Source organism: Manis javanica, chromosome 7, assembly GCF_040802235.1.
Source record: "Manis javanica isolate MJ-LG chromosome 7, MJ_LKY, whole genome shotgun sequence".
Classification (NCBI taxonomy): Eukaryota; Metazoa; Chordata; class Mammalia; order Pholidota; family Manidae; genus Manis; species Manis javanica.
The window spans coordinates 55,354,644-55,368,009 of NC_133162.1; the positions used below are offsets into that span (position 1 = coordinate 55,354,644).

The 13,366-nt window shown below is 41.1% G+C and overlaps 1 protein-coding gene across 7 annotated transcripts in view; it reads left to right on the forward strand.

Moving 5' to 3' along the window:
• Nucleotides 1-13,366, forward strand: part of ANK3 (ankyrin 3) — a 661,312-nt gene that overhangs the window by 455,581 nt on the left and 192,365 nt on the right. For 5 of the 7 annotated variants that reach the window (XM_073241010.1, XM_073241011.1, XM_073241012.1 and 2 more), the window contains 2 exons: nt 581-766; nt 2,653-2,751. In XM_073241010.1, coding sequence (XP_073097111.1) covers nt 581-766; nt 2,653-2,751 — 285 coding nt within the window. Of the gene's footprint in view, nt 1-580; nt 767-1,449; nt 1,474-2,652; nt 2,752-13,366 lie in introns of all 7 variants that reach the window. The other 2 variants (XM_073241006.1, XM_073241009.1) reach the window with 1 other exon arrangement.

Here is a 13,366-nt window from a genome sequence, read left to right on the forward strand (position 1 = left end):
CTTCATTGGTTAGAAAAGCCAAGGGTCTTTCATATAGACCTTTCTTAAAATAGCAATGACTATAGTTCGCTAATTCACATATACAGAATGAGCACCAGACATAGGCTAGGCAACGGGGCACAGTGATGAGCCAGACAGGTATACTCCCAATTCCAAAAGTCAGTGGAAATTTGTACAGCTTATTTAAGTGAGCCCCTTTGAAAAAAATTCCTGGATTTAACCTGAAATGTTATTGTTTTCACTGAGATTATTTTATGGATATTGAAATTATAGCATCTGTTTCTTCTTTATGTAGTACTTTTGTGCATTTCCAAAATCTACCCAGTGAATACGTATCACTTTTTAACAGAAAAAAAACAAACAAACATATACTTACTACAAATTTCTTATTACTATCTGCTTTGGTATACACACACACACACACACACACACACACGTTTACTATCTTTTCGCATATGTGTCTACCTGCATATGTTAACTTTAATAACCCTAAACAAAAATTGGCACTTAGTCACATTATTTGTTAATCAAAAAAATAATATCCACTGTGACCAATCATGGCCCATCTGTTTATTTGCAGGATGGCTTCACACCATTGGCAGTAGCTTTGCAACAAGGTCATGATCAAGTGGTTTCACTCCTGCTAGAAAATGACACTAAAGGAAAAGTGCGTCTTCCGGCTCTTCATATCGCCGCCCGAAAAGACGACACAAAGGCTGCCGCCCTTCTGCTGCAGAACGACAACAACGCGGATGTGGAATCAAAGGTGCGCCCCTGGAAAGTGAGACTGCCACACGCGACTGTCCCATGTCAGGTGCCCAGATTTTAAGAACACCTGGTCTCCCTTTTGGGAAGCATATGCCAAACATGTAAATTCACTAGAAGGAATAAGAATACATGTCCTTGTCAGCCATTTGAAGGTACAACCCCCTTAGCATACAAAGCTAGGGGGTACCTGTCGCGGCTGCCCTATGCATGTGAACAAGGAGGCCGCCTCCAGAAATCAGTGTGTCTGCACCTGGTAGTTAGTTTCCTTCCTTTTAGCATGCATTTTAATGTATTTAATGCTTCAGCTCAAGCAGGGTGAAAAATGACAAAATGCTAGCAATAATGAGCACAAATAAACCTTTGGTTGATATCTAAGTCAACAGGCAGTGCACTGAATATTGATCAGCTGCAGAGAGCGTGCCAACAGCCAGAGTCCCAGCCAAAATTCCCATTGTCTTGACATGTATTACTTGAAAGTCTCTGCAAAGGAAATGTGGCATTTGGAATAGTCGATCAGTATAGCCCTTCATTCAGTCTAGCTTTCTTTCTGTGCCTCTTGTGCTTCCATCAGAGCCGTCATCCTCATTACTTAGCTGTCATGAGCTTTCTGCATCCATATCACCAATAGCAAACTAACCGTTCATTTTTTCCTCCTCTTTGCTTCCAAATGTGTTAACCTAGATGGTGGTGAATAGAACAACAGAGGTATATATATATATATATATAAATACAAATACATGTGATCTGTATCTGCATCATCATTTCCCCATTTCTTAGTGCTGCCGCCTCATTTCTTTCCCTCCTTCTTTGCGTTGCCTTCCGTAGGCTAGATACCTGCTTTTCCCCCCCGCCCCCAAAGTAGCATGTGCCAAAGAAGATAGTAGTTTGATTACCAGGGCTTTCTGCAGCTGAACCTCGTGTTTGAAAGGAAGAATGAGGAGTCCTTGAAGCTTAAGAGTTTTGCAATAGTGTGTGTGAAATGACTTTGGGTACTTTAGATGCTTATCACCTATACCTAAAGCTGCAGACAACCCTGTCATTCTACTCATCCAGGACTGATTCTTTAGAGTTCTGCATGACACTTCACCTTAGTGGTGTCAGCAAAATGGAAAGGTACCTCAGAACTGTACCAATATGAGCCACCCTTCCACTAGAGTCAGTGAGATAGCTAGCATGGCTAATGAAGCTTGCTAACATCTTAGAAATGCATCTAGTTCCTAAGGTTTCAATCTTTGGGGACTAAGTGAATTGCTGCATGTTTTAGCATTTTTCTAAGGAAGTAAAATGACCTTGGCACGAATAATCCAGAAAAATGTGTTACCGAATAGACATCTGCTGATAAAGAGATGAACTTGGGGATTCTTTACAGGATGCAATCACCCATTACACAAGACCAATTATAGTAGTACCTCTTCCCCCAAAATTGCTTTTGTCATTAAAATTGGCATTTACTGCTGTTAATTTTACTCTATATTGAATATTTAAAACTAATTGAATTTTGACAGAGTTTTAATGGGCAAGTCTGTCATCAATAATGAAACAGTGGTGCTAATAGAAGTTTCTATGAGCTACAAAGATTTTTCTTATCATTCCTATTTTAACTTTTGGCAATGTTGGCTTCTGTATAGTTCTGCTACTGGATTACTAAAATTGTTCAATCTCCACCCTTGTTTCCTTCCTGGCTATTCTTCTGCCTGTGAGTTTGGCATTTATTTGAAACCCTATGAGCAATTGGCACTAATTGAAAGAAACCTAGTACAGAATGGAATGTGGACCTCAGCATATTTTGCTTCCTCATTTGTATTTGGGCAGGCTCATGGTATTAACATGTCAGACAAGGGGCCAGCAGGAATCAGTTGAACATCTGCTGTGTTTTCTTTACAGAGTGGCTTCACTCCGCTCCACATAGCTGCTCACTATGGAAATATCAATGTAGCCACGTTGCTGTTAAACCGAGCGGCTGCTGTGGACTTCACTGCAAGGGTAAGAGCGCTGCCATCGGGCATGCCTGTAAAGCATTGCAAATGATTCCTAGCCCTCCTTTCCCAGCATGAGGAGGAGGCTGGGACCAGTGACCTCCAAGGGGCCTTCTGTTGGTGAAGGCTGTGGCTTTGGTCCTTATCTGAGTGCGTTTTCTTGCTTTTCTATAGGTGTGCCTGTTTCCTAGTAGAAAAAGTAACCCACGATCAGGGTAATTGCATCTTCTATATATTCACTTATATATTTAAGTAATCATGACTGGAAACTACAAACTGTTCCCCAAATTGAAATTTCTGAGACTGCTGGAAGTGGGTCAGATTGCGCTAATGGCGCTCTAGACAGCAGGGTCTTGACCTTACAGGTGGGAATGTGCTAGAATATCTGGATGAGGCCCAAACTTCAGAACCCAAATAATAGAGACCATCTTTTGCATTTATTCTCTGTCCTTACAGCCTTTCCTAATGAGCATTAGAGTCTATAACCTGAGTAAGGTCATATTCATGAAGAAAGGAATTACGGTATCATGTAGACCATTGGACAGCAACTCAGACGTCCAGAGTCTCTGAGTACTGCTCTGAATGTAAAAACCAGTCTATTGCTTGGCTTGTTCATCAGGAACATCGTCATCACAAGTAGAAATGAAGTAGGAAGCTGAGCAGAGGAGTAGCTAAAAAGTGTGTGCACTTGGGATTTACACTCCCTGGGTTCAAATGTTGGCCTTAACTTTTCTTTCTGTGCCTATCAGTTTCCTCCTTCATGAGGTGAAATGATGTGAATTGTGAAATTAAATAGTAATGAAATAATACCTGCCTCGCTGGGTCACTTGAGAATTCAGAGAGAGGGTGTGTGTGAAGCACTGAGCACTCAGCCTCACAGAGCAGGAGCAGTGGTAGCCTCAGCACTGGGCTTTAGACATAGCATTTGAAGCATTATTTTTGCTAAACCTAACTTTTTGTAGATGAAAACAGGACTAGATCATGTAAGGTGATAGGGCATAATACTAGTACTAGCAGTAGCAGGAAAAGTGACCCATCTGTGAAGTAGTTACTAGGTGGCCCATAGCAGGCTAAGCATTTTTAGCTCGTTTATTCTTCTGTCAAGAAAAGTGTTATTTATCCCTGTTTTACCCAAAAGGAAACCAAGGTGTAGAAATAAGAAGTAGCTGGTCCAGGATCACAGAGCTAGCAAATTTAAAAAGGCAGGATTTCAGTCCTCCAGCTCTTAACCACTCCAGTATTATGTCTTCCTTAGGTAACTTTAGGGGCTCATTTTTCACTACCTTCTAATAATTCATTAGTTCTATAAAATTAATAAAAACTGAGATTGTACTCATATAAAAGCTATTTCATACCCTATTGTCATCAGCTTGCTAAAAGCCTTTTTCGGTTTAAATGTCTCAAGAATGCCAGTCAGCTCATGTCACACTAGAGCTTTGCTCTTACTGCATTAATTGCATCCTTAGAATTCAGTGACAGGGCAGAGCAGAGGCCTAGTTTGGTATTTTCAAGGACAAAGTTAAGCACTTCTTTAAGTCAAGTATAAACAGGGCATGTCAGTGTTAAAACTGAAGTTCTTGTCTTTAAGATGCAGTTTTCTGGTTTTCTTTCTGTAATTTATAATATAATGAGAACCTCATTAAGTCACGTCTTCTAAATTAGGGCATTTGGAAAATTCATGTCAGGGTAGTGTTTGAAGTTTGTGCCATTGTTCAGAAATTTCCTGATGCTGAAAAACAAAAAGATTGGGTTGAAGCAATTTAAGTGGACAAATTATAGTATTTTCAGATTCCTTCAAGCAATTCTGAGGCATGCATTTACATTAAAACAATGACTATGGTGATTGTAGTGATGCTGATTTATCTATTAAAGATCAGTGGCGACCGCAAACCCATGTCGTTAACCTTATCTGAGTTACCATATATGATTTAAAATAGTAATATTATACTCATGTTTAAATATGTTAAAATTCAGACTTTTCCTCAAGAGCATTTCCTCCAACAATTCCTAATTAATGAGACCTACTAGCATCCTGAGCTGAAGGCTGTGGTGACATTTAATCACTTTATAGGAGGCCTGTGCTGTAGCTTATGGTAACTCTGGGAGAAAATCCCAGGAAAAAATACTTTTGAAACTGAAGTCAAAGGGAGAAATAAAGTGGGAGAAAGCCATTTATTTCTTATAAGCCGTCGTCCACTTCTGCTCTTCCATGTCTGTCACCACCCTGCTGCAGAAAAAGGGACCCCAGCCAACCTCACCCTTATAATCACCTATTGATATAAAGATGGACTACTTCTCTCCACCCCTTATAAACACCTTTTGATACGGAGATGCACTAAGACCAGGTGAGAGATTCTGGAATTATTGCTGTTTTACCCACACTTACACACGGCAACCTGCATTTCCCCCTGCAGCTGGTGGTGACTGATGACTTGCTGTAGGGTATCTGAAAAGAACTGGTCTTCATTAAGTGCTTAACCTGAGACAACTGCTAATTGCCCAAGAAACCCATTTTATGTTCCAAATCTCTAGTAATTCCATTATATAACAATCCTGCATCTATGCTCCTGTACCAAAGAGGCCTCTCCCTTCCCAACTTCAGTGGGGTCTTCCCAGGTCAGGAATATAGCCAAAATGGCAGTTCAAAGATGCCCTGGAACACAGTTAGGACCAGATTTTACCTGGCCAGAACAGTAAAGGAAGGATCATTAAGCCATGTTTGCTTAAAAACTAGCTACAAATCATCACCATAAATCTTATGTTTCAGGAACCAGGTTTAGATTGAGATATTGATTAGATGATTAGAGGTAACTTTAAAAAAACAACAGGAGCCACCTTTGTCTTAGGGGGCTGTGATTTCTGTTTCCTGGCTGTGACAAATCCTTAAAGAAAGGCAGATACAGTCATCTAGTTCTTAGTGGGCTGAGGATGTGACCTAGAGAATGGCGACCTGCTAGCAAAGAGAGCTGGGGAACAGGAGCAAGAAAAACTTCCTGGTGTGGTTTCCTGCGAGTAGTAGATGTGCATTTCCAAAGCCCAGCCAAGGCAGAAACAAACGCAGGGTGCCTACAGGGAGTGCACAGTAGAATGGATTGCTTCCTATGCATCTCTGCAGGGCTAGCTAATTTATGCAACCATAAAGCAGATCCTAGCTAGTGGCGATTTATACCCCCAAGTTGCAATTATGGTAATTGATTTACAGCATATTTCCCTGTGTTATTAGCACCTTTCCTTAGGTTTTTATTATGTTGTCAGTTTTGACTTTTGTATGGTCTAATTTTGCAATGTCTATGTGAAATATTCTGACATCTTAAATCTTTCATTTTGGATTCTCCCTGAAGACCTGCTCAGCCTCACGGGTCTACAGCAGGGAGTAGCTACTGAAGGCTGCCCTGCCACATCCACATTCCTCATTCTTTGAATTGAGTCTGCTGAGGTGTTGACACTGTAGAATTTATGGGTGACCCTTGCTCTCCCAGCAAATCACTCTGACTCTCTTGGACAAGACAATGAAAGACACACCAGAGCTGCTCCTGGTGATCATTCCAGTAAGAGCATTATGACCTGGAGTAACTAAGGGCCTGATTGTATTCTGTGGATGCCTGCAAAGTTCCTTGTATTATTGAAGAAAATAGGTTAATACTTTGCTGGTGAAGCAATTTTCTTCAAATATAATGGACCACCTAACTTAATCTTCACGTTTGTCACTGGCCTTTCTCTTGTCTATTATTCAGCTTCCCATTTGGGGAAGACAATTGAATAAAATATCCTTTTATTGGCCTTGTTATTTAGTACTTTTTGGTTTTGAGCTCTGAAAGGATGAGGGATTTATGTGTTTGAGTGCTAAGTCTCAATTGTTTTCAAAAGGATTTCAGGTGCACTACAGACTAATACACAAAGGAAGACGTGTAAGGATGAAACAGAAAAAGTAAATATTGAATAAACAAACCAGTGAACATAACTAGAGAATAAAGTTAGGCCTTAAGGGCTTTGAGGTATGCAGTGGAAAGGAAAGCACAAGTTATACAGTTTCCATTTTTTGACAAACGAGATCTTATAATTATCTATAGAGACAATTTTGTGTATGTACGTAATAATTCAAATATGTTTTTTGTCATGTGAATCCTTCTGTTAAGAACAGTGAGTTTTCATAGTTGATAATATCTTCAGTCACTACACTTCAAAAGACTCAGTTCCTACTGCTCCATACTGCCTGTTGACACTAAATCTCTGTCTGTGAAGGCTCCTTGCCCAGGGAGCCAAGGAGACTGTGGTCCAGGTCCTTGGCCTTTGTGGTGTTCTGATGGTGTCTGGCAGAAGCTGGCATGTGTGTTTCAGATGAGTGACTAGTCAACAAGTCCATTGCATTGGACTGCCTTTCTCAAGTGTCGGCTGTTTTGAACAAGGTTCTGCCATGTGCTGGGCCACAGTCAGAACTCAAGTTACACAAAAGGTTACTTTATTTAAAATATTTTAACTTTTTGTTAAAGTGAGAGCAGTATTTTCAGATAGCTGAACTACTAAACCTATTGATAGAAAAATGAACATGTCAGACTTGGTATTTTGCCCAAACAAGAGAACAGCATGGTTCAGCCAGTGCCTGAGCAAACCAGTGGCCATGGATAAACATTATCTGGAGGTTTCTGTTCTAAATTAAATCCAGTTATCTAGCAAATAGTAAAGAGCTTCTCTGGGCTAGACCTGGAAATTCAGGCTTGCATAACCTACTGTCATTACCCTGCTAATTTGTTGAGGCCCCAGAGTGCTAACCCATACAACCCCATTTCTCCCTGAATTCCTCAAAGCACAACTACGTCTATGCTGTAATGTCAAACATGACTTTTCTAAAAATTTAAGGATTTACAAAGGGAATTCATATGAGAAAGGCAAAGCTGAATAACTGGTTCTGGGCAACATTGTCCCCAAGCCCGTAGATGGTGACCCCTTCCTTCTCATACCATTGGATACTACTCTCCTGAGCCCCAAGAGGCCACTGTGTTACAGAGGCTGTTCTTGCTTTTCCCACCAGTGGGAACCTTTTTTATTACGTCCCTTCTAGCCAGAGTCCAAGCCCCTTAACCTAGTCTTTGGACCCAGTGAGAGGCGAAGCCCTGTTTCCTCTATACCTGGGCTATCTCAGTTTAGTAGCCACTCCCTACTGCATACTAACTTCAATTTAAATTAAATTTAAAATTCTGTTCCTCATTCTTGAGAACCACATGTTGGGTACTCAGTAGCTGCATGTGGCTAGTGAATACTGTATTAACACAGTGTACATAACATTTCCATCATCACAGAAAGTTCTTTTGAACAAAACTGAGATAACACCAGTCTCAGACTGTCCTCCCCATCAACAAAATAACTATCTCTGAATGTAACTTTCCTTCTAAGGAAAATAATTCTTTAAATATGCACAGAGCAACTTTATTCCTAATAGACTTGCCAAAAGAAGATTCTTGTCTTTCCCATTATGTAACCAGAAACCACAATCATCACCACCATCAATTAAACTGAAACCTTTCCAAGAGGAATAAAAACACTACTGGAAACTTTAAAACAGTAATTTCATCCCAGTTACTGCTATGGAGACTTTGGAAATATCAGAAATTGAGATAAATCTCAAGACAGCTCTCCAGTTGGCAAGAGATGATTCCACAGGGACTTAACTTCTTCAAATCTCAGGTTTTTAATCTGCATCATAGATTACTACCCTCTATAATAGGTTTCTGCCCCAACCCCACTATGTGTATTTGTTGCACCCTGCACTTCCTCTCTCATGGTTGGTGGTGAATATTATTTACATGGTATTGTTTGCCTTGCACACTTTGTCCCCCAGATGCCTTGAGGCTGAGATGCCTCATTCAGTCCCTGGCTCCAGCTCCTCCCTGGGAACATACTCTCCTCGCCTAGTCAATAACCTCTTCCCAAGTGCTCACCGTGTGTTTGGCTCTGTGACAGTGAATTTAACATGAACATAATCTTTCAGTATTCGAGTGAAGGACTCAGCAACAGAAAATGTGTTCCTTGCCATTAAGATTTTTTTAGAAGAGGTAGGCATTTATTTTAGAGAACAAGTCCCAACTGTACTATACGAACATAGGACCTTTGTTTTTGTTGCCTGACAACCTTTTGTCTTTCATGAAATGAAAGGTGAAGGTACTTTTGACATACCAATGTCATGAAGTGATGTGCCGTTGATATACCAGGGCAACCACGAGTGTTCAACTGCATCCCATTAAGCCAGAGCGCTACAATGTGAAAACATCAGAGACCCTGCCTGTAACTGAATAAGTGCTCAGTAGATGTTTATTTTCTTCCTTTCTTCTGTAGGTGAAATTTATAGTAATAATGCTTTTTAAGATAGCTATGATTTATTGAATACTGATGAAGTTCCAGCTTCTTTCTTAAGCATTTTGCATGTATTTTCTTAACAGCCCTGTGTGAGCTGAAGTAGGGATGTGATTGGAAATACATCTCCCAATCCTTTTCTTCACCTCAGTTGCAAAACTGAATTCCTCAAGCACCAACCTATGTATTATTACACATTTAGGAATCCCTAGGGTATAGCCCTACCACTAGAAAAGACTCAATATATATGTACTGAATTCAAGAATGGATGAACAAACAACAACTTCCAGCTTCCTTATCCACTACTCCTCAGCACCAGCACCTATTTAAGCCTACTTTCTTCAGCCTCAGTTCCCTCCCTGACCTATTAGAGTCCCAGGCTGATTCTCCCCTGGTGTTAGGGAACTTCTTCCCCACAGATATCAGCTGCATTAGAGGAGATAGGAAATCCATAGGATTCGAATGGTAGGATTTTAGGCAAGTGCACCAGACCCAAGTATTGACTGTCAGATACTGAGGGGCAAGTCTGCTTGAGCAGCAGGGAGTCTTTTTGTTCAGTGGTGTAGACGGCCTTGGAAGACAAGCCCAGAACAAAGGGCCGCTGCCATGCTTTGCTCAATAAAGGTGTTTTACGTAGGGCCTCAGGTTCTAGGCTGTGAAGGCCAAATCCAGGACCCAGATGGTGCTAGAAAAGACGTCAGATACTCAAAGATGACGAGGTGAGCATCAATCACTTCAGTATAAGTGTGACCTTTGTGATGGTTTTATAAGGGTGCAGGACTTCTGGAAACTCTGGCTTGTATGGTGGTGCCATTGCAAATATATTTTTAAAATATATTTCCTGCATTTTACAATTTATTATTATAATAAAATAGAATAAAGCAAACAAGAAAGAAAAACCACTCATAACAGTTCTATTATATTTTTAACATTTAGATATCTATCCTTTACAAAGACCAACACATACACATAAGCACATTCATTTTTATCAACACATATTTTCAAATACAGACTAAATTAGTTTTATCTCCTAGGATGATAGGGTCAGCAGCATTAAAGACAAAGGCATTATTTAAATGGGTTATATTAACCTCCTTTAGAATGTAGACTGGGCTTTGGAAGACCTAGCACAAAAATGTGAGTTATGGGTAAGTAGTCATGTGGCTTCTGTGTTAACCATATTCTTGTATCCATGGTGATATTAACATCTCAGGAGGAACAAAACCAGCAAGTGGAGGGCAGTGTGGGGGAGAATGTACCCTTTATAAAGAATTGACCTATACAATATTATTCCTGCCTTTTCCATTTAATTCCTGGATGTCACATCAAAGGAGAATCTCCTATGTAATTTTTAAAGGAGTATTTTTATTTTAAATTCATTAGTTTTGATATTATCAACATCTTGGTATGTGATATGGGAGCTGTGTTCTTATCTGAAGAGGTGATGTTTCTAAGTTGCAGCAGCATGGCATGAGAAGGGTCCTCAGATTTCATGCTGGACCTCTGGCTCTTTCCCTGGCTGTGTCATCAGCCAGTGATGTGATCCAGGGCAGGTCCCTCCACCACACAGCCTACCGTTTCCTTGGCAGCCAGAGGAGAGAGAGTGCAGCGAAGCACATGCCCTTGCCCTCTGCCCCGCCACCTGGTCTGACAGTGACAGAGGCAGCCTTTGGCCCCCTTTCCCCTTTCACAGTGGAGATTCACTTTAGTGCAGCACCAAAGGAAACAGCGTCACAGCCAGACTGTTGGAGTCCCTCACTGGCCCTGCGGCTCACTTTGTGCTCTCCTGGGTGCGTTATTTATGCTTCAGCTTTATCAACCATAAAATTGATCCAGCAATAAGACCTAATGCATACCATCATTGTGACTGGATAGAAGAATCTACATAAACTGCTTAGCACAGTGTTTGGCCCAGAACACATGGCAGGGGCCCTGGCTGGTGGTGGTGGTGGTGGTGATTATTGCTTTCATCCAGCAGGAGACTCATCACTGTAAGACACAGATTCCTGCAAAGCATGACACATGTCAAGCAAGTAGCATCCTGGCAGCTCTATAGAGTACCTCTGGAGGTAGTCAGAAAGGCTCCTTCCCAGAATGCCAGAGCGTCATTGTTTGCGGTGGTGTTTGTCAGCGTGAGGTCAGCCTTAAAGAAACCATCAGTATGACATTGTTTGGGACAGTAGGGACTCTGATCAAAAAAATCATAGAAATTGGAAGGTATATATTTCTCTCTGTTTCACTTTTCCTCTTTGAATTTGTGCCATGCTTCCTACTGTGCTGCTCTGGAATTGTTGCTCTAGAACATTTTTAAATGACCCGAATAAATCCTATTTTGAAATCCTGTGAAATGAAGTTCTATTAAGGTAGGAGTTGGCAGAGCTCACTTTATTTATTTGCACTTTAAAAGAGAATTATTCATTAGCTGTGGAATGTTCACTTTCTCTGGGGACTGCACAGAGCAGCAAAGGGCTACTGGTGCCCCTCTGCTGGACATTCAGAATACTGTTCACCCTCACAGTCGGCAGACAGCGCTTTTGAACCAGCTCAGATGCACCCTGATACTCTCCTAAACACTGCAGGTTCTGCCATGAGAAAACAGTGCTCTTCTTCCTCTGGTGGTTAGGAGAATATTCCAGAAGGGTGAAGGGGTACCGAGAGGAAGGAGGTTAGGACTTAGCAGAACCAAAAGGTTGTCATAAAGGGGTGCATTTGGGACACGTGCACAGTCATTTACACACTCTCTCCCAAACCAATGTGGGCCGTTACAAGAAAACAAGTTCAGGTAAGAGGTGAGCATGGACTATAATAGTTTGAAAAAAAATATAAAAGCTAAGCTGTAATCAAAATATAGGGAGTAGAAGCAACTCCAAGGAATGCAGACTGCAGCCCACTTGCAAATGTGAAATGAGACTGGAGATGAAAAGTTAGTCCACCCAGAGGGACGTGGCTCCCTGAATCTGAGTCAGGGCTGGGAGCATTGGCCTCCATCCTGTAGGTGGGAAGGAGTAATTGCAGGGTTTTTGTTTTGTTTTGTTTTGTTTTGTTTTGTTTTGTGTCTAGATATAGTTGACATGTAACATGGCACAAGCTGAGGTGTGCAGCATGTTAATTTGATACATTTATATTGTAATATGATTACTACAATAGTATTGACTAACACATCTATCATGTCACATAATTATCATTCCTTTTTTGTGTTGAGAACAGTTAGTGTCTTAGCAACTTCAAAGTTTATAATACAGCATTGTTGACTGTCATCACTATGCTGTGCATTAGATCCACAGAGCATATTTATCTACTAGTTGCAAGTTTTTTGCCCTTAAACACATCTCCCCAATTCCTCCACCCAACTGCTAGTTACCACTGATCTACTCTGTTTTTCAGTCATTTTGGGTCCTTAAATGGAGATGTGGAATGATGACAGTAATATTTAAGATGCATTATGACATGCATATGAAGGAGAAATAAGGAGACCTGGCCTTGAGCTGTGGCAGGCCCCAGTTACGTATGAAAATGAGCTATAGGTGAGGAGAAACATGTCACACACCTGGTGTGATGCGCCTCTCCTTAGAGATAGCCTCTCCAGAGTCCTACTAGGTCTACTAGTCTCAACAGGAGAAGGGGGAGCACCACTCAGATGATCTGGGAATTTGTAGAGGCACTTTTGGTTGCCACCATGCCTGGCATGTAATGGGAGAGGGCCAGGTACCAAACTGTCTTCTGTGTGTGAGGCAGTCTGAAGTCAGTAGCAATGTCCCAATGGAAACGCCAGCAGTGCCCCCACTGAGACATGCTGGATTGAACAACAAAGAGATGGAGTGGTGGGATATCCCAGGATGGGGATGGAGGACCCTGAAGTACACGCTCAGCCTGGGGTTACTCTTCGGAGGCATCGAGCTTCCCCCCAGGGATGTCCCCTAAAAGTAGTTGGGCCAGAAGAACCTGAAGTTCCTTTTAGTTCTTATTACTGAAGCTTTCAAATATGAGGTGGACATATTCACACCAAGCTAATTTGATAACAGTGTTCATGGATCACTGGGTACTATACCAACTTTCCTATAGGTTATTCCATTTATTCCTCACGGTAACCCTCCAAGGTGTGGGTATGATTTGATTTTAGACTGGGAAGCAAGAAGTTAAATGACTTGTACAAAGCCACACAGCTTTAAGATGGTAGAGCTTGAGCTAAGAAACAGTAATGTAAATAAGTAGAGTAAAATTAGACAATAAAAAATAATAAACTACCCTTGGACTGGGTAATTCATAATATTTCA